General features: G+C 37.2%; 1 protein-coding gene across 1 annotated transcript in view; it reads left to right on the forward strand.

Annotated features, from left to right (window-relative positions):
* The first annotated feature begins 425 nt into the window (after positions 1-425).
* Positions 426-20,243, forward strand: part of KIAA1731 (KIAA1731 ortholog) — a 44,061-nt gene continuing 24,243 nt past the window's right edge. Inside the window, 13 exon segments of the mRNA XM_009334840.1 lie at positions 426-552; positions 1,720-1,920; positions 3,089-3,213; positions 4,119-4,212; positions 9,191-9,304; positions 10,730-10,870; positions 12,014-12,197; positions 13,996-14,163; positions 15,102-15,326; positions 16,624-16,730; positions 18,273-18,485; positions 19,309-19,406; positions 19,534-20,242. Of these exon segments, the coding sequence (XP_009333115.1) occupies positions 445-552; positions 1,720-1,920; positions 3,089-3,213; positions 4,119-4,212; positions 9,191-9,304; positions 10,730-10,870; positions 12,014-12,197; positions 13,996-14,163; positions 15,102-15,326; positions 16,624-16,730; positions 18,273-18,485; positions 19,309-19,406; positions 19,534-20,242 (2,487 nt within the window). The 5' untranslated portion in view covers positions 426-444.

The raw sequence follows: 20,243 nt of genomic DNA on the forward strand, positions 1-20,243 counted from the left end.
AGTATCTTATATCTTATAATTGTTATGAGAATATTTCAGTACAAATCACCTAAGTGATCAGCCTGCTTTACTGTGTGATGTGGTTTTCAGTAGGTTTTTCTATTTATCTTCCCAGGAGTGGAATGGTGTTCGCTGTTCACTTTGCAGATGTGCCTGGCTGGTGCACAGTGTAGAATGTGAACATAATAGTGTTGCAGAATTTGCTACATAACATAACAGTTCAAAAGCAGTGCATTTTGTGACTGTGACAAAGACAGTGCCAATGTTGTTACGTACAATTGGAACAGATGTGGACAGTTACAGCTCACACTCCTAGATACCGTGATAGATTTGTAAGATTATGGCAATATCTGGTTTTTATACCTGATTTACCTGTATCACTTATGCACAATTTCTTTTTTTCTTGTTGTTCTCATATAAGTTGATTATTCAGCATTTCCAAAGATGAAGAGGAAAGTTGCAAAAGTTGGGAAATTGAGGCTTAGTCCTAATGAAGAAACCATGCTTCTGAAAGAAGAATATGAAAGAAGAAGAAAACTGAGGCTACAACAAGTATGCCTGCATTTTTTCATGTTGTGTATTTCATTTAATGATGTAACAAATAATTTAGGAAAATTAACTGAAAAATTGCATGTAAACTGAATTTCAGGGTCATAATATTGTATATTAGGTTTGTATTTAGTTTGTGAATTATTTTCCTTTTCTCATGTTTATTTACTACTAAATGCGTATTTTGCTTGTGATACCTTCTCTGTTAGATTCACTTTGAATCTCTTTTCACAGAATCTCTTCTTCCCTGCCAGCTTCCTGCTATCTACCATTTTTATTTGGCCGTGAACATGCAGTTGTCGCTCATCTGCTGATTTGTCACTTGTGTAAGGATTCAAACCTCTTACAGTGTTCCAGGTGTTTTCACAGTGATCATGCAGAAGAAATAAGACAACTACTGCTAATACAGAACTTCACAGCTTTCCACTAGACAAACTGAATTGCTACAATATGTCATAGCACTAAATGCTTTAAGTACTGCTCCTTTTAGAACATCTGAGTACCTTTATGTTCTTCAGAACATGTCTGTTGATCATCTCATCTTTCTTCCATTTCTGTTCTGCTGTCCTGCTGTTAGAACACAGGGCTACTTCTCCGTTTCTCTTCTTACTCTTTCCTTAGCCTTCCTCTGCTTTGTCCTACACAAGCTGTTCAGGTCTTTCACATCTTCCAAAAAATACGCATCTTCAATACGTTTACTATATACTAATCTTTCACCCCTCTTGGGCTTTTTTCTTGATATGCTTTTCCATTTAGCGAACAGAGTTTTACTGACAAAGCGGAAAACAAAAACTTAGTAAACAGACTTTATCAGTATTGTTGCCAATTGTCTTTAAACCATGTTGCATTGTAATAGGAGTCTTTAATAAATTATTGTGTTGTATTTTTGGAGGGAAGGATATTCCAAGCAGTTTTTGCATTTTGTTTATTGGTTTTATGTTGCTCTTTGGACTTTAACTGAAACATTGAACTAAGATTAAATTTATTATTTAAATATTAGTTTTGGAAAAAGGTAATGGCAACTTCAAAGCATTTTCTGGACAGATTGTTAATGGAATAGTAGATGGCATGGAAAGCTGAACGGAGGATAGAGTATATTGTGGAAAGACTTGCTGCAGAAATAGTGTGCTTTTTTAAGTTGCTGACAAAACATAAATGCTATTTCTACAGGTTAGAGAGCAGCAGAAGTATATCGCCTTGCAGATAAGACAGAAAGTAAAGCAGAGGAGAGAAGAACAACTACATCAGTTAGAGGAGGCACTGACAGCTGAATGGCAGAAAGCACAGGATCAAAAGATGAAAGCCTTAGAAAAGCTGTATTTATCAAGCTTAAGAGCGATTGGTGAGGGTCACCGACAAGCCAAGGAGAATGTAAGTAAAACAGCTTACTATTGTTGTCAGAGAAATTCTTGATGTCCTAGAAATACCAAGATTGCTGTTTGGTTTTTTTATATTCTTGGATCTTGCAGTCCTGATACCTAAACCAGCAATTTTTTAAGAATGGAAACTTCTTAGAAATGTTTATGTAATTTTTTTGCAGATATCTTTCCACAAGACCAGGTTTAAATGGTCTAGCAGGCCCATCTGCTCAGGCTTTTGCTGTGCAAACAAAGTTATTTTGTTTATGTAAGATTGTACACATACATGATAGTGTATGTTTGTACTTGACTAAATTGCATATGGTGAATCATTCTCAAGTATGCCAGTAATATAGTAACTTTTTTTCTCTATCATGTAACAGTATCTTTTCTATGGTTAGGAAAATACACTTTATTTTTTTTCCTCAGTGTTCAAGTGACATGGAAAGTCTTGGTAAGGGCTTCAGAGGCCTTTGTCTAGACTGCAAACTGGTGTTACTTCTTAATTGTGCACCTATAAACTATTTTCACTTTCTTTAAAATCCTGTAACTTGTGTAGGCTCTCTTTGAGGGATCACTGAGGTTGTTGGGTAGAAATTGTCCATAGATTTGATTGTGAACCAGGTTTATAGAAATCAGCGGTGCCACAGATTTCTTGCAAGAATTTTGCGGACTAGCTTACTTCCTGAATTGGTCAGGCTTTTTAACCCAAGTAAAATAGCATTATACTTTTCTGTATCTCAGTGTCTCTAAATCAACTTCTTTGTAAAGTCCTGTCCGATGCTAGGATGGACGAGTTTGTGGGAAAACTGTGGTACCAATGCCATAGGAACAGAGAACTAATCATAAAGAAATGTTTCTGTTGATACACGATTGTTGTAACTAATGACTGAAAAGTAGTAACATGCTTTCTCTGTACAGTTTAGTTAGCATTTGCTAAAATGTGTAAGTATATTTACATTACCCTCTTCATCAAAGAGATGCAGAAGGAAGCTAAGGTTCCCACATCAATATTTGGTTACATTGGCTGAGGAATGTGGCAAATTTGCTGCTGTTGGTGGTAGAGAAGAAGAGAGTAAAGAAGATGGCAGAGAAGAAAGAGTTAATTTGAAATATCACACTGATAGTGTAAGAAGTGAGTGAAATCCTGTATTAAGTGCTTGCAATATTTTATTGTTAAGGAACCTGACTTAGAAGCTCTGGCAAAGCAAGCAGAGGAAAGGAAACAAAGAGCAGAGAAGAGACATAGGAAAGCCCTGAAAGAGCAGAAGTACCAAAAAGAAAAATTACTTCGTGAGCAAGCCCGGTATGCAATAGTTACCTAGTTTTATTAAGCATAGAATGCATTTTACAATGTCACAAGGTGAAAGGCAAAAATCTTGATGCTTCCTGCTCAGAGCTTTTTTAATCTTGAAATTTTGCGGGTTAGAGAATTAATGCTTGTGGACAAAGCTTGTGAATTTTGATAAGAACCGTAGTTTTAAAACCAAGACAAAAATGTCAAGTATATGAGCTGGCCTTATAGACTCCCAGTGAGTGGGGGGCCTTTCATCTCTATATTGCTATTTTCAGTCTAGGTTGTTGGCTGACAGCTATTCAGTGACATATGAAATGACGTGTTCTCAGGCCGGTTCCTGATGGAGAGTTACCCACTTGAAAAAAGGACCTATTGCATTTGTCATGGTCTTCCTTGGCATTTTTTTTGTTTTGTTTTGTTTTGTTTTTTTAAGCAGATTGGACCAAACTTGATCTGGCATGAAAAATGACTTGTGTACTCTTGGGGATAGTTGTGCTTGAGTAGAGCTGAGACCTATTGATCAAATACTTAGTTTTGTCCACACTTGAGCAATTAAAATATGTTGAAGTGATGCAGTGCTTTCTGAAAACTTAAGTGAAAAGCAGGGATTTTGCTTTGTTCTTTAGAAGCTTGTGTGTGTTAACAGTTTTGCATTACTTCAAGAAATCAATTTTCCAGTGCTGCCTTCCAGCATAAGTTCTGTTGACTTTTCAGTGTGCTTGCCCATCCCTATCTCCCAAGAGTTCAATTCAGGTACATCTGAATCTGTTTGTTTTTAGGTTTGCCTTTTATTTTGCACAGTGCTGTCATTGTTGCTTGAATAATTTTCCGTCTTTTCTCTTTCGTGTGTTTTTTTGGGTTTGGGGTTTTTTGTGTGTGTGTTGTTTTGTTGGTTTTTGTTTTTTCCCCCCAAGACTAACAAATGCACGTAAACATGCTCTGGAAGTAGAAAGGCAAAGAGCAGCCAGAGTTGCAAGCCTGCCACCTCCTCCGCCACGTCCTCTTGAGGTATGTATCCATGATGCGATAGTGATCATAATTTCAGGGTACCGTATAATGTAATGACTCCTCACCACAGGATATCCAAAATTGCTCTTTGCATACTATAAGGAGAGTGGTTCAGCAAAAATCAAGAAAATTAATGAATTATGTATTAGCAGACTTAGAATCATAGAATCATTAAGGTTGGAAGAGAACTCTAGGATCATGGAGTCCAACCGTCAACCCAACACCACCATGCCCACTAAACCATGTCCCTAAGCGCCTCATCTACCTGTCTTTTAAATACCTCCAGGGATGGTGACTCAACCACTTCCCTGGGCAGCCTGGTCCAATGTTTAACCACTCTTTCAGTAAAGAAATTTTTCCTCATGTCCAATCTAAACCTCCCCTGGCGCAACTTGAGGCCGTTTCCTCTCGTCCTATCACTAGTTACTTGGGAGAAGAGACCGACACCCGCCTCGCTACAACCTCCTTTCAGGTAGTTGTAGAGAGCGATGAGGTCTCCCCTCAGCCTCCTTTTCTCCAGGCTAAACAACCCCAGTTCCCTCAGCCGCTCCTCATAAGACTTGTTCTCCAGACCCTTACTACTAAGCTTTGGTATTTGTTTATTTCTGATCTATTGTTACGTATGGATTTTATTTATTGTCATTTGAGATCTTATTTTTGTGGTTAATGTGTCTTTTAAACTTTATCATGATCTCATTTTCATTTAATAGCCACAGTGGTATTAAACTCTGCAATGATCTTTCTCAGCATGTACACACCACCTCAGCCTTCTGTCATAATGATGCAGTAGTAGCATTTTGTTTAGTTCTGTAAAGGACAGTTCTACCTTCTTAGCTGTGGGGTTTTTTGTTGTGTTTTTTTCCCCAATTTCTTTATTTCTTGTAGGGAATACTAAATGTAAAGTAAGCTGTTTAACTTTGATAGGAAACCAGTACCTAAGGCTATTGGGGAGGAAAGTAGATAAAAACCATATTTTTAATTCTATGCTGTACCCTTTTTGGGGGGCAGCTTTGTGCCTCCTTCATGCTGCTTTGATTTCAGAGAGATTCTGCGTAGGTATAGAAGTTACTGTAGGATTGCAGATCTGAACTGCAGGAAGAACATTATGTGCGTTTTTACTTTGGAGTTAACTTTTAATGAATTTAATTTAACGGATCTTCATTAATGTGGAGTTTAAGTTGCCTTATGTGTTGTTGTGCCCTTTGAGACTGTCAGGTTCAGGGATATTCAGACCACTGACAAGAAAAAAAGGATTAAGGTATACTAGTCCCTCTCAGAGCCAGTGAAGTTATCAAAGCTTTTCCCAGCTACGTCCAACATGTTACGTATAGGTTAGTGTGTTAGATGGTAGGGGTTTGGTACTGATATATCTGGAAAAACTGAGTAAGGTTTGACCCTCACGGTTTTCAGAATGATTAGAAGAAGGAGTGCCCATATACTTTCATTTGTATCCCTTAATGCATGCTTCTCTGTAGGTGTCCTTGCTGGCTGCCCAAGGGTTTTCTTATTGTGGAAGTTGGATGTGAGTGAGGATTAAAACAAGTGTTGTAAGGGAGTGGTAAAGTTTGGGGTTATTTCTGGTGAAGTATGTGCAATATTGGAATTTAGAACAGGTGGAATAAGGTCCTGTATGGTACAGTTCAGGTAAATTCAAACACTTTCATGCAGCTGTTCTCTATGTTGTTCCACGTGACACGTTCCTGGTGTATCTGCTGTAGAGCAGAGGAAGGCTGTATCAGTTAAAACTTTGACTTTTCATTTCCTGGTTTTCAGATGCTTGTGTTGCTCCGTTTGGTGTTGTTGGAAAAGCATGAGATGCTGCAGCATTGCTTTCTGCATAACTTCTGCAGTTTAGGATGTGTTTTATGTTGCTTTCTATTTAAAAAAAAAAAAAAAAAGAAAACCGACAAGTTTCTAATTGGTGATCGAAAGTCAGCTGCAGTTAACATGCATATTTGTAGATGATATAACAGCTAAAAAGGCAAAGTACTAACCTCAGTAATGCATCTCTCTTTCCATTTTACAAATGCAGAATTTCCTTTTTATTCTTTAGTCTTTTTTCACCAGGGCAAGCAAGACAACTTTGTTCAGGTTTCCCCAGGTTCTGGTACAATTGCATTTGCGATTGTGTTGGATGACAGGTCTGGCTCAGTACCCTGTTTAAGTATTGCAGAATCATAACTTCCTTTCCTGAAATTCTACAGTTTAATGCGTTTCTTCCCATGAACAAATGTCCTTTACTCACCTTTTCAGCAAACATGATTTTAGCTGTTTTTAGCAGAGTTTGCAAACATCTGGATTTTCTATAATACGCGGGTTTTGTTTCTTTTAAGAAGTTCATGCTCTGATAATGGCAAATTGAATGAACAATTCTGCAGACATGTTGGATTTTTGCTGAGGAAAGAGATTGCATTGCATTGTTTAAATATAGCACAGTGTGTCAATTTGATCCATGTAAAGACTTTGAGCCTTTTTCCTAGTTTTCATATCTGTATGCATTTTAATCCTTTTGTCACAGGCCTATGTTGCTGGGAGGGCACAGGGTGAAGAATAAAGTTATTTCTTGGAAGAGTAACTGGGTGCCATGTACTGCATTGAGGTACATGCTAAGTAATTGAAAGATTGGAGATGGTTAGAGCTGTGGCTTATTCCTAGTTCTGTACAGAGGGAGAAAACAAAAGATGTTAACTATCAATTTCAGGGGGGGGAAATGTGGGGCTTTGTCTTGCAAATGCATTACTCAAAAGGCACTGAATTTGAATTGCTTAACCTCACTCTAAATACTGTGAATTACAGCAAATGACAAGGTCATCTGCATAAGTATGCTTATTTTCTTGAATCAATTTACATAAAGAGTTTATTAAACATAACTAATCACAATCTGATGCTCAGTTGCAATAACAATTGAATAAAGTTTCATAAAATGGAGCTAGGGCAGTGTTGTTCGTTGCAGGATTACTCAGAATATAAGAAACATTTTCTGAAGATATCCCTATTATTGTTACTTTACCCACTTACAAAAGAAGTGTTTGTACTCTAGATATATGGTCATAATCAAGTTTAATTCTTAGAAGCATGGCTTTTAGGAATTGAGGCCTTAGGTAGACCAACTGTTAAGTTACTTAATTGAAGTTAAACTGTAAACACCATTTTATTGACAAGTATCACAGAGTTTTTGTGAACTTAATTTTTTTATATGATATACAGGATTTTTATGTAATGGAAATAGAACCTAAAAATGTTACTATACTCTTCTTGAGTATTCATAACATTTGTAGAGTTGGGTGTTTTGTTTTCTTTTTTTCATTTCATGATACGTTGCTGCTCCAGTTTTGCCAGATTATAGTATAGAATTATTTACTTTTTTAGAAAAAAAAAAAAAGGAGGGAGGGGTTACAAACCTCTCGATGAAAGTATGGACAGATTCTTAACTGCAGTGGTTCCACCATGAAGTATAATAATGTTACAAGTCTTATTTTTTTCAGCCTAAATTGCTTTTGACATTAATTGGAAAATTGCTGCTTCCAACATGATTCTCACATCTTCACAGCTTTTGAATAAAATTCTGGAGATTTGATTGATTAAATGTAATTATTAATTACTGATTTGTTAGTTTTACAATTTTTTTTAAATAATTCAGAAGACAGGTTTAATTATACGTTCTGAAAGTAACACAGTATAGGTCAAGCAGTCAGTGATCTGGCTAATGAGGTTTAGGCATGGGATTTGTCTGTTTTCAGAGCTACAATCAGTATCTACAAGCATTTTGGTTAATGTCGATCTGTTACAATTACTGTGATTTATTGATTAAGAAAGTTAGCAATTTTTAAACAGTGTTATGTACAAATAAAAAATTACATTCTTGATGGCATGCTTTTATTTGTATATACCTTTTTTTTTTTTCCTTCCTGCTAGAATAACACGCATTTGCTTAAGAACCATAAAATAAGTTACTGAAGTTCTGTTGGTAAGGCTAAAACTAGTTACGTATCATAGGATTTTAATTTAAAGACTTCCCTTTCTACAGTCTTTATAAAATAGCAAGAGATAATCAATACTGGAATTCTGTGTGCCTCATATTACATAGAGATAAGTTTAAGATATTCCCGAGGCGTAATGCTGCTTTTTGTGTATGTGCATTTGTTTCAGTCATGTTAGTTTTAAACCACTCATGCTATGAAACTTGCTGTTTTAAAGAATCCTTCTATAGGAGAAAGTCTAGGGAAGAGGAAGCTGAGGGAAAATTACTGGAGGAGATGTTAGAAGTACAAAGGCAGGTCTTACAGAATACTGGGTTACCTGACCTGGCTACCTCACTACTGAAAACATTGGGCTGAGCCAAAGAAGAGGGATGGCCTGATTGCTCAGTGTTCAAACTCTTTCAGACAAGCGTCGAAATGTGGTAGCGTACCCAAAACTTTTCAAAAAAATAAATATGTTCTATTATATGAATAGACACTTTTCAGTGAAGTTATGGAAAATGCTCTTTTCTCTGGTCAACTAATAAATTGGACATAACGGTTCTGAGTTTTGTAAAGAAAGTCTGTACTTGAAAAGTGTTATTTTGCTGTTAGGTATAATTATATTGTGGATCTGTGGTTGCCCTGCTTTGAGGTGAGTGTGACAGCTGTTGTAAGTGGGATTTGTATTAGTACATTAAACTCAAGTGTTTTTAAATTAAGGTAATGCTTTTGAAACATGAAGGTGGAGCTCTGATGAATGTCAGTTTGTGTGGAGGAGTTTGCCTTAGGCTGTTAGATGCTTTCAGTTGTTAAGTCCTCTAGATCTGCCTTGTGCTGATGTGATTTATTAATTATTAAATGTCTGTAAAGTTTTAAACAATATTTTCAGGAGAGAATTTGGAGGGGTGGCTTTCTTTTAATACTAATTTAAGTGTACAGATCACTTGTGTTCTGTTTAGTTGCTTTGCTGGAGATACTGTTCTCTGATACAGCTGTACTTGTACTTTTCTTCCTAGAATTTTGAAGTGAAAAAGACTCCTGCAGTGAAGCCCTATAGTGCTGACAACTTTTCTGTTACACGTTATCATATTTCCGAACCTTATGTGGACAGAGAAATAGATGGAGAGCAGGTGATTTAACTCCAAGTGTTTGTGATACATGCTTCTATATATCTTTCTTTATATTGCATACAGTGTCTGGATATCAGCAATTCAGTTTTCTAAAATTTGTTTAAAAATAGAAACTTGTATAAAGCAGCCATTACACAACATACTGATCAGAATCTTAGATGGGGAAACTTGTGAGGCCTGTTACGTGCTCAGTCACTTGCAGGATCACACCTGACAGTCGTCCCACGTGAACAGACCTCTGTAAGGAGGTGAGTTCACAAGACTGGCATAACGTTAGGACACCCAAATCTTCTGCTTTGTGGCTTATGCTAAAATAATAGTTGCAGTTGCTCTGCTTTTTTCTCCTCCCCTCTTTTTAGCTATGTACTCTCAGTCTTTACCTCATATTTGTGTTCATCTGTTCATGCAGTCAACGGTTTCAGCTTGCCAAAATGGCAGAAATCTAATTTGGGAAAAAGAACGATGAATAGATTTTTGCCAAATGGGAAAGTTTACTCAAGTTTACAGTACACTCGGACAAAGGGCAAAGTCAGATCAGAAGAAGGGGAGGACCTGGAAAAGTGAGAGATGGAGCAAGAGCTTAGCTTTTAGAGGTGATTTTTTAATTAAGGCAGTGCTATTGAAAAATGAACCAAACAATAGTTTGGTTTATTGGTGATGTGAGACCACAATCTAAGTTCCTGTTCTGGATCAGCCTCTTTTAGACTAGAAAAGCTCTCTCAATAAATCTATTTTTGTGAATATTTTCTTCAGTGTATTCATAAAGTTTTCTTTCATAAAGTTTTCGGGTTTCTTAATATTTGAAGGACTAGGCGTAACAATAAGAGGAGATGCTGTAGTTTGCTCAGCTTTGTAATGGAAAATTAAAAAATATTAATCTTTGTAGCCTTTGCTTATGTGCAATGATTTTTTTTTTTTACTTAAGTATTTTTTTATTTTCATGTCTCAGTAAGATTTTTCTTATTTAAAAATTGCAGATTGTTTCTGGTTTCCCAGATGAGAATGAAAATGCTTCTGCATTTATTTTTTTTTCCCCCCCTTGTTTAAAATAAAACCATGAGGATAGAAGTAGTCAATCTGTAATATTGACTGTATTATTCATTTTGCCTTGTATTGTAGGAAAAATAACCACTCTGCTATAACAAATCATACAAATGATTGTCCCTAGTACAGCTTGAAACTAGAACAGTTTGACACCTACACTTATGGAATGTGTAAAGATGCATTTATTTTTTTTTTTTTCAAAGGTAAAAAACTAGTTTGGTCCTGCTTGTAACCAAGAATTATAAACCTTCAAGGATGTTCATATGGCATTGCATGCCTTTTTTTTATAGTGCTTTTGCTACAGAATTGTTCATTTATTTATTGTTACAAATGCTTTAAACTACCACAAAGAACTTCATGGGCTAAACTATTGATTGCCAGCCAGATGCTCGGTTAGCTGCTGAAGAAGAAGGGAAGCGTTTGGAGGAACTACACAGAGAGGCAGACAGGGAGAGAAGAGAGCAGCTTGAAAAGGCACATCTCAGAGGAAGTCATGCCTTGAAGAAGGTCCATTTGGCTCAGGTAGGCAAAGTAGTTGTGCCTGGTTTTAATGACCAGTGTTAAGTAAGTTGTAGGTAGCTGAACTGTAAAGGAATTATAGTTACAGGAGGAAAATTGATGGACTAAATGGAGTTTTCAGAATGTGTTTAAAAACCATCAAACTCTGCTTATTTTGGCTCTCTGGAAGGAGGGAGAATGAAAGCACACAGATTAAGACCAACCTTCAGAAAAACATCTTTTAATTTTTGTTATCTTAATGTTTGACCACCTATTAAGCAATTGGTAGTAATCAAGATAAACTTTTTTAATAGGTGATGAGCTCTACTTTTTCACATCAGCTTTAGTTGGAGTTGATTATTCTGTGCTTCAGGGGAAAAAATAGTTTATTATTAAGAAGGCAACAGTATATTTTTATTTTTTATTTTTGGAAAACTTCAAAGTTTTTACTTAAAGGCTGAGGTTCTGTTGGTGTATAAGTCTGGAAATATTGTAATTGTTTCCTTTTGAGAAGTAAAAACTGAACTATTGAGAAAAGTCTTCGTACCTAGAGGTATGCTCTGAAATTTGTTTTATTGTCTGTTACCTTCACAAGTATTTTTGGAGGCTAGAAATAGCAAAAGCTTCCTGTTTTTTAGTTGAGATATGATTGGCCCTGAACGTGTAACCTAACTAAAATGGGGAACTGTGGAAATATTACTGATGTTCCTTAAGTTAACAGGAAAAATACCCAACCAAACTTCAAATAAAGCTTTTTAAAAATAGCTTTCATATATAATTGTAGTGTGCCAAGAGTAGTTAGTTCACGTTTTAAAAAGTAGCAATTGCTGAAGTACATACTAACAAAAGTAACTTGCCAAAAGAAGTACTCATTTACCTTATAAAACGAAGATTTAATTCTGTTGAGGAAGGTTGGCCTACAGATGTACAATCTGACCCTTTCTTTAACATTAGATCTTCTAGGTAGTATTGATGACTCTTGTGTTTAAAGGTCAGATACAGCCTTCTCCCAAGGAAGCACCTTCTCCCTAGAATAAAATTAACTTTAAACATTAAGAATTAAACGAACTTCATGGTAACCAAATGGAAGTATTTTATCAGTCCTGACATACGGCTGTCTGAATGTGAACACTTGATGTTTATGTTATCCCTTCTTTATACTTGAAGGACAGGGAAAGGCTACTGAAAGAACTTGAGCAAATGCAGAATATGGATCGGATGCGCAGAAGACAGATTGTAGCGCAGATGCCACCTCAACTTTTTGTGCCTGCATACAAACGCATGGAAATAAAAGAAGAATGGCAGAGAGAATTGGAGTTTGCATTTGAAGATATGTACAGCAAAGACAGGAGTAAGTAATTTGTTGGAGGCTGCTGAATCTAGTAGCCCAGTAGAAGAGAGGCTGGGGGGGTCCAGCCGGTAGCAAGGCTGTGTGTGTATTCACACTAGGCGCACACACACAAGCAGGCTTTCAGTACACATGCACACAGGCCAACGCAGAAAACACAGCACTTGCATTAAACACAAACAGCACAAATGGTCTCATCCTGTTCACTGCTCTGGCTGATCAGGATGAAGGTCTGTTAATGGTGTATACAGTATGGATTCCTCCAGCAGTTGGTCATAGACACTCAGGTCTACCCAGTAGCTGTCCCCTGCATCCCGTCACACTATGGATCCCCCAGTAACAAGTCTTAGACACCAAGTCTATCCAGTAATTCATTCTGAACGCTGTAGCCTTCCAGTAACCTTGCCATGTCCACATATGCACTGGTATGCTGAAATATGTGCTATGGATTACTCAGTAAGTGGCTTTAGGCACTCCCTCTACTTAGCAGCCGGCCCTCGATCCTTAGTCTCCCCAGTTGCTGGTTCCTGGGCACTGAACCCCCCAAGGCCTGCTGCTCCACTCCAGTTGTTGCTACACAGACCCAGTTGGGTATGTGAACGTATGCACAGGCATGCACATGGTATGGATCCCTGCAGTAACTGACCTTAAATACTCAGTCTACCCAGTAGCTGACCCTGGATCCTCTTGTCTCCAATTGTCTGAGACGCGCACACATCTGCCAGCAGGTTTTTTAGTTGACCCTGAGACCCCATGGTCTCCCCTGTAGCTGGCTTGGATGCTTGGATCTCCTGACCCTTCCACTAGCCAACTCACAGATCCCCTGGCCTCTCCAGTATCCAGTCCAGTCTTACGGCTGATTGATACCTAGCTCCTAAGCCTCTTATCATTCTTGTTGGCTAGTCTGGCTTGTGATTTGCTATCGCTTCATGCTGATACTCATACCCACGTAATATGCACTCATTCTGGTCTCTGCAGTTGTTGGCAGTGCTCTGGACACAGGTGCCCATGTGACTTTTGATCCCCACTCCAGTTGCTGGCCCTTATGTATCCATACACATGCGCGCATACAAAATAGGGTGTTCCTCAGCCAGGAAAACAGCTAGAAATGGAATTTAATGAGAAGACAGGGCAGACTGTCAGGCACAGTGCATGGCCAGACAAGTGTACTGACTGGCCCCTTTTATCCCCTTATTCTTGTATTTTTTCCTCACACTTGTCCCTCCCCAGACTAACTTGATCCTTTCCTTTCCCTGCCTTTGGTTCCTCCCCTAAATATCTATAAGCGTACAATCTCAAGATGATCTTCCCATGTGTCCCACACCCCTTGTAGGCAGTAACCCCCTCAGTCAGTAAGGTGATCCTGGGAGAACTGTTGACTGGTCTTCTAGGATTTCACACCTGGACCATGTGATCGATCGCTCTCCTGTGACAGCCCTGTGAGCAGCCAGGCCCGGGTGCCTCTTTTCCCTGATGAAGTTACTGGGATCCTCCTGCATGTAATTGTTCCTGTGTGCTGCTTTTTGTGTAAAGATGAGCCTTTTATCACACAAACTTTTATTTTGAAAGACATAGCATGTTCTAGTGGAAAACCCTGTAGAATTTCTGAATTAATAGACAGCTAATGATCTAAACAATTTTGAATCTTCTGTTTTGGAAAAAAAAATCGTTGGATTAAATCTGTTGTGAAACAAGCTATTGATATTTGAACTTCTTAGGGATTTGTATGGTGAGTGTAGTCTTGCAATGTTGTTTGCTTTTTATTCCAATTGGTCATTTTATGTTGTGTCCTTTTAATTAGAAATGAAAGGAGACCTGATTTTGCAGTTTGAGCCACAACCTTTGCCAGCCCCTTCTGATAGATCTCAAGATAATGATCTTGATATCTCCTTGGAGCAAGAGTCTGCTTGTGACACTCAACAAGAATCGGGACAGATGATAGAAGAGGAGGTCCCCAGTGAAGCAGAAAGTAAAGCTTTTAAACTTTACATTTAACTTAAACTTATTGGTTTTATAGTAGAAGAGAAAAGATTTAGGTTAATAAATAAATTAACTTTAGTATTAACTAAAATGTTTAAGTACTAAAATTCCTTAATGCCTGTGAAATATTTCAGTATCAAGTCGTTTATGGTGTTTATCATGGATGATGATACTCTAATGATTATGAATTTAAAAATGAAAATGCAATTTCTTTTTCTAATATACTTCAGTTCATTAGTATACTGAGAATAATTTTTAATTGTTGTAAGAACTACATTGTTAGTAGCCATAATAATTCCTGTATAATTAGTGTAAGTTATGGGATGATGCTGGTATGTGAACTTAAATATTTTTCATTTTGAGTTTTGAAATATTTAAAAGTTAAAGCTTGACTTTGTATGAAAGTCTACTTATTGTATGTCCTTTATGTTGAGGTTTATGGTTGAGTTGCTCCATATTGTGAGTAGGCTGCAACAGTTGTGTGTGTATGTGTGTGTACTCTTCGCTTGTGGCATGTACAGGATAATGTGATGTAAACAAGAAGTGTGTTGGTGAACTTTGCTGCTTGGCCAAGCATTTCTGCCACATCCCTTTGCGGGCACAGTCTGTGATACATTGTGTTGCCATTTCTAACACAAAGCAGGCAGGCGGGGGATAGTACTGCTTATTTCTGAAACAGTACAGTCTAGGAGTAGTCTGACTGTGAAACACTACAACTAGCTTAGCCCTCCTTTTATAGCATGCAGAGACAAATTACTGCTTCTCTCTTGCAGGTAAGAGAAATATTGTTAAGCTTTTAAAACTTGGTAATATACCTGAGCTATTTGTCCAATTGTGTAAGCAATTAAAAAAAAAGAGGGTTTTTTTGTTTTTATGATATCAAGATATTCGTTATCCAAAATTCTTAACAGTCTGTATTCTTTATAGATCATGAAGAAGCAAAAACTCACCAACCTCAGTCAAAACTTGCCTTAAAGAAATTGCTGAACAAGATTAGAAGCCAAAAAGAGCAGTGGACATCAAAAAGTGAGAAAGAGATTCAAAGTGAAATTGAGACTATTGAGTCAGGCACAATTGCTAGCCAAGAGAGACCAATATGTGATTTAGAACTTAACTATGAGCAACAGAAAAATACAGTATGTGAAGCCAAAGGTACGTAATACATACTTGCATCAAAATTTGTTTTGTAGGAGCAAAAAGACTTGTAAGGGTGGACTGTAACAAAACTGTTTAATGAATTTTCAGTGGTGGTGTTTTGTCATGTTGCCAGAAAGTACAGTTCTCCTATCTTTGCGCACAGTGCATTGTGGATTTGTTGAAACCACAAATAGGAGAGGTTTTTGCTCTTACGTCCAATTTGCCCATTAAGATCTTGTGGAAGAAAGATGTCCAAAATACCTTTGTATCTTTTAAATCTCACCCAAATTGTTGTCACGCTTGGTGTTGCCATGCTTTAATAGGTGTTCGCCTCCAGGAGTAGAATTCTCAGTGCAAAATTGGGCATTGATGTTCTGAACCTGTTGAACTAGAAAAGCCAGATGCTTCAGAGATTCACAGCTAGAAATGCATGAGACACGCATGAGCTGATGTGTCTGAAATCTTGTGGGGGTTTTTTTCTGTTTCTAGGCACCGTTCTGAAAAAGCCTCTTTGTAAAACTGGAATTTATAGCAATTAGATGTTCTATTTTGTTTGGTAGCCAAATAATTTTGGGGTTACTTCCCATTTCAATCCTTTGTGCTCTTTTGGTTATGCTAGTGCTGAAGTTGGTGAACTTGTATGCTAAGTGGGATTTCTGAAGTCTACTAAAGTGATTTAAGTTGTGGTGGGGTTTGTGTCGTTTGTTGTTTTGGTTTTTGTTTTTTTTTTTTTTCTCTTTCATAGGGTGCTTGTTTTTTTTAAATGAGATTAAGCGATATAGTTCAATCGTGTACATGGATACACCAGCATAATTCCTGGGGATTGGAGGCTGCAGCATGAATGAAAACATGCCTCTGGGGAAAATGTGCTGCTATTTAAAGCTGACAGTATAGGATGAAGACTTGCTTTTTGAGCAGTAGCCAAATGTAGGATCATTTGCCCAGAGAGTGCCAGTTTTATACCTTCTTTGTTCCGGGAGGTTAATGTGTGGCTTTTACTACTTCAGAATGATCTTGCTATTAGGCTACCAAGTAATCTGAGTAGAAGCAATCTTCAGTCCTGTTGGAGCTGAGCCATTACTGTATATTCAAGAAAGACACATGATAAAGGGCTATTAAAGGCTTAAATAATACAAAAACCTGATTTTCCAGCTTACGGAGACGGGCAGAGTAGTGGGATGGAGATGGTAATCTTTTCAAGAGCAGCTTATGCATTTTGTTTAGAGGGGTTGCGAAACTGTAAAGCAAGAGGTAAAGAAGATCCAAGGCCCTTTCTGACTGCAATTACAGTTAAATAACATGTATATTTTAGACTCTGTGGAAATGTTGGAAAATACAGTTGCAGCTGAAAATTCAGTTCTAATCCATCCTCAAGAACAAGCAGCTAAGATTAGAATGGAAGAGGAGAGACAAAAGTGGGTGGTAAGTGTGTGTGTACTTATTCCTATCTTGGTTATGGTGTGGAAAAAGTGATTTACAGAATACTTTAAAATGCTTCAGGTTAATAGCAGCTATAGGTCCTTTTTACATGCTTGTAACACTTAAACTTTTACTGTAATGTTTTTCTCTACTTAGCCTCTGTGTATTAACTTTTTAAAAACTGCTAAACTCTAGCTGGAATTTACAATAGAGTGGAAAAACTGTTTCCTAAAATCTAACAAGTTTTAGGCAAGAGATGCCGCCCTATAATTAAATGAGAATCCCAGTTGTAGATTAATAACTTTGCTTTAGAGAAGATGTAGTCAACAATACACAACTCTGTGAAAACTTTACTAACCCTGTGTAATAACACAGCAATGTCTGTGGGATTGTGTTTAGAGTGACGGAAAAGCTTACAAACCTTGAGTATTTTGGTTTGTTTGTTTTTTTGGTTTTGGTGGGTTTTTTTTTTAATTAACTAGGAAACAAATGTAGAAAGTCTTTCTTTTGTGTCTATGGGAATGCTACATTTATTATATTTAGAAAATAATAACTTTGTGTATTATTTCATTATGTGTATTGTGTATATGTTTCATTATATTTTCATTTTTGTTGTATCCTTAGAGACCTACCAGCTATTATGAAGTGCTTTATCAATTAAAAAAAAAAAAAAGTTGAAATTCAGGTCTTTGTGCAGCCTTAAATTATAGAGTTAAAGTTCAGAAATTCAGGAAACAAAAATTTGACAAAATTGGAGATCCTCTGCAAAAGTGTGGTTACTTTCTTTAACATTCATTTTCTCCCACTTTGCACCTGCCCAGGTGTATATATTGCTATGTCCACGTTAACTGTTCTCGGGTCTAGCTTTTTCTCAGGTTGCTCTTCCTGACATCCCCATTCAGACTGCCTCATTAAAGGCTGTTGTCCACTTCATCTCTGCCAGTACTTTGAAATTTTTCTTCACTTCCATTATAAAAGTATATATGCTGTTGCTACACGTGCATCTAAGTGATTTGTAGCTGATAGGTACATGGAAAGAGAATAAAAATAAACCACTTCAGAGATTTATGGAGTGCTCTTAAAGTGGTTATACATTAGCTATTTTGGAGGTTTTGTAAGGCTTGAATTAACATTTAAATGTGTTGAACTCTTGACGAAAAGCTCTATAAAATGCAAAGTAGACTTCTGAATTCAATTTAAGAAAAGGACTTCTTTTGCAGTCTCTGGAAAATGATAATGTATCTTGAATGGTTAGATTCTGATTTTATCTGTTCTGTTAATTTGAGAACAGTTAACAGTGCAATAGTAAATGGATTCAGGGACTATTAGGAATATCTAGCCAGTAAAACAAAATTATTCTTGAAAACTTTGGAACTATTTTTAAAAGTCTCTTACAATTCAGAAATGCCTGTCACAAGGAATAAAATTTCTGCTGTAAGTTGGAACAAAGTTTTGTGTGTGGTGGGGGGTGTGTGTGTGAGGGGTCTTTGATTTCTTTGTTATTCAGTTCTGGAGTTTCACACTCATTTTTCTTCTCAACAGAACGAGCAAATAGAGCAACAGAAACAGGAACAGCTGGCCTTGCTTAAACAAATTGAAGAAGAGAGAGCACGTTTGGAGGCTGATTTTCTAAAGATCCAAATGCAAACCTGTTTGGAGGAGGCTAAGGAAAAAAAAAAGGAGGAAGAGCAAGGTCAGCTGGTACAAAGCCACAGTGTTTCTTCTACAGATCAGCAGAACAAAGTGAAACATGAGGTGAAGAATTGTAGAAAATTGTGTGTAGTTTTTTAATTATCCTTATTATAAAAATCAAGAGCATCATTTGCCAATTTTAAATTATATTAATCAAGACAATCAATTTTTATTTCTGAGGCTATGAATCAGAAGTTCGTACATATAAATCTTCCTTTTGTCTAATGTAGAAGCTTGTATTTCATATGGTATCACTGGGCTTTGAATATTGGACTGTCCTTGCATAGTCCCAGTGACAGCATGTCTGTTTAAAATACCTGTTAGTAAAATCTGGTTAGAGTTGTATAATGATTATGCATGTACATGTATACTTTTTCAAGAACGAAAAAAAAAATCTCGGGGAAAAAAAAAAGACAAAAAACCCCACCTTTACGTTTTTGTCTGTCTAAATCTCAAACAGCTACTTAAAGGAGAGGAATTTATTGAGGATGTTAAGGAAAGTAATCTTTTTTTAAAAATCTTGAATCATTTGCACAACCTGTACTCTTCTGAGCATCTGATTGCCTTGAAAATGCAGCTCTGTTGGATCATTGCTTCCTGAGTTTGCTACTGGGCACATTTACCTCTTTGAGCTAAGCTCCTGTAAGCACCATTGACTTTGATGGTGTATGCTCAACTTGCCAAGAGAGACAGTAGCTGTAGGCCCCCTGTTCCAGAAACTGCTTTAATTCATTGCCTCAGGCTGAAATCTCACAGACTTCAAACGGTGGTACAGAGCGGCTTCTGTAAACTTAAGAGAAAGAACTTACAGCTTCAGGTTGTTGCTTTAATAGTTTTCTGTGAGTTATTTGTATATGTGCACTTAAAATTATTTTATTTTGATTAGACTGGAAATACTGCTGTATCAGAAACCAGAAGTCCTAGAGAAGACAGCCATTTACAGATGATTCGTAATTATCAACAACGCCTTCTACAGCAAAACAGGTAAATTTCTTTATGAAATGGAAGTTTTGAGTTGCCTGTTTGAAAATAATTTGAATTGCTTTGATTATTGGAATTGGTGTTTATCTTTGCACCACTCTGGAAATATTAATGTTTTCGATGTGTTCAGGCTGCACAAACAGACCATTGAAGAAGCTAGAAAGCATCTACAGGAGTATCAGAATAAATTGAAGCAAAGATACTTGTCTACTTCTGCAACACCTCTGAGCTCTGTGGAAACAAAATCAATTAATTTAAAGCCTGCCTCAGAACCACTTCTACAGAGGCAAGGAGTGCAGCCAACACAATACCAGTCATCTGAACAAGTTCATGCACAAGAGTATGCTTGGTCGCTACCTGTGTTTTCAGGAATGTTGCGTAGATTGGAAAAAACATCTTCACAGAAACATGAAGAGCAAATGCATAATGTTTGTCCTGGCAGACATGTGCAGTTTTTAGAAGCATCGAAACTGAAGCATAGAGAGTTTCGCTTGCCGTGTGGCTGTCCCTCACAGGAACAAGTGGGAATGTTGGAAACCTCCAATAATCACGTCAGAGAACCATCTCAGTTCCAGTTACCGTCAGGGTTAGTCATGAAAGATGTCACTGCAGTAAGAACGCAACCAGAAGCACACGTACAACACGTTAAATTTGTTTTGCCTGCAGAAGATTCCTCTGAGCCTTCAGAAACAGTGCACTTTAAAGAGTCATCTCGGAAGATGTCTAACCGTCAAACAGAGACAGAAGCTGGAGAAGAGCCTCCACTTAAGACACCCCTCACACCAGCAACAAAGGGATCTCATGTAGTTCAGGCAGCCTCAGTTGATTCTGTGGCGTATC

This window comes from Pygoscelis adeliae, unplaced genomic scaffold (assembly GCF_000699105.1).
Source record: "Pygoscelis adeliae isolate BGI_AS28 unplaced genomic scaffold, ASM69910v1 Scaffold141, whole genome shotgun sequence".
Lineage (NCBI taxonomy): Eukaryota > Metazoa > Chordata > Aves > Sphenisciformes > Spheniscidae > Pygoscelis > Pygoscelis adeliae.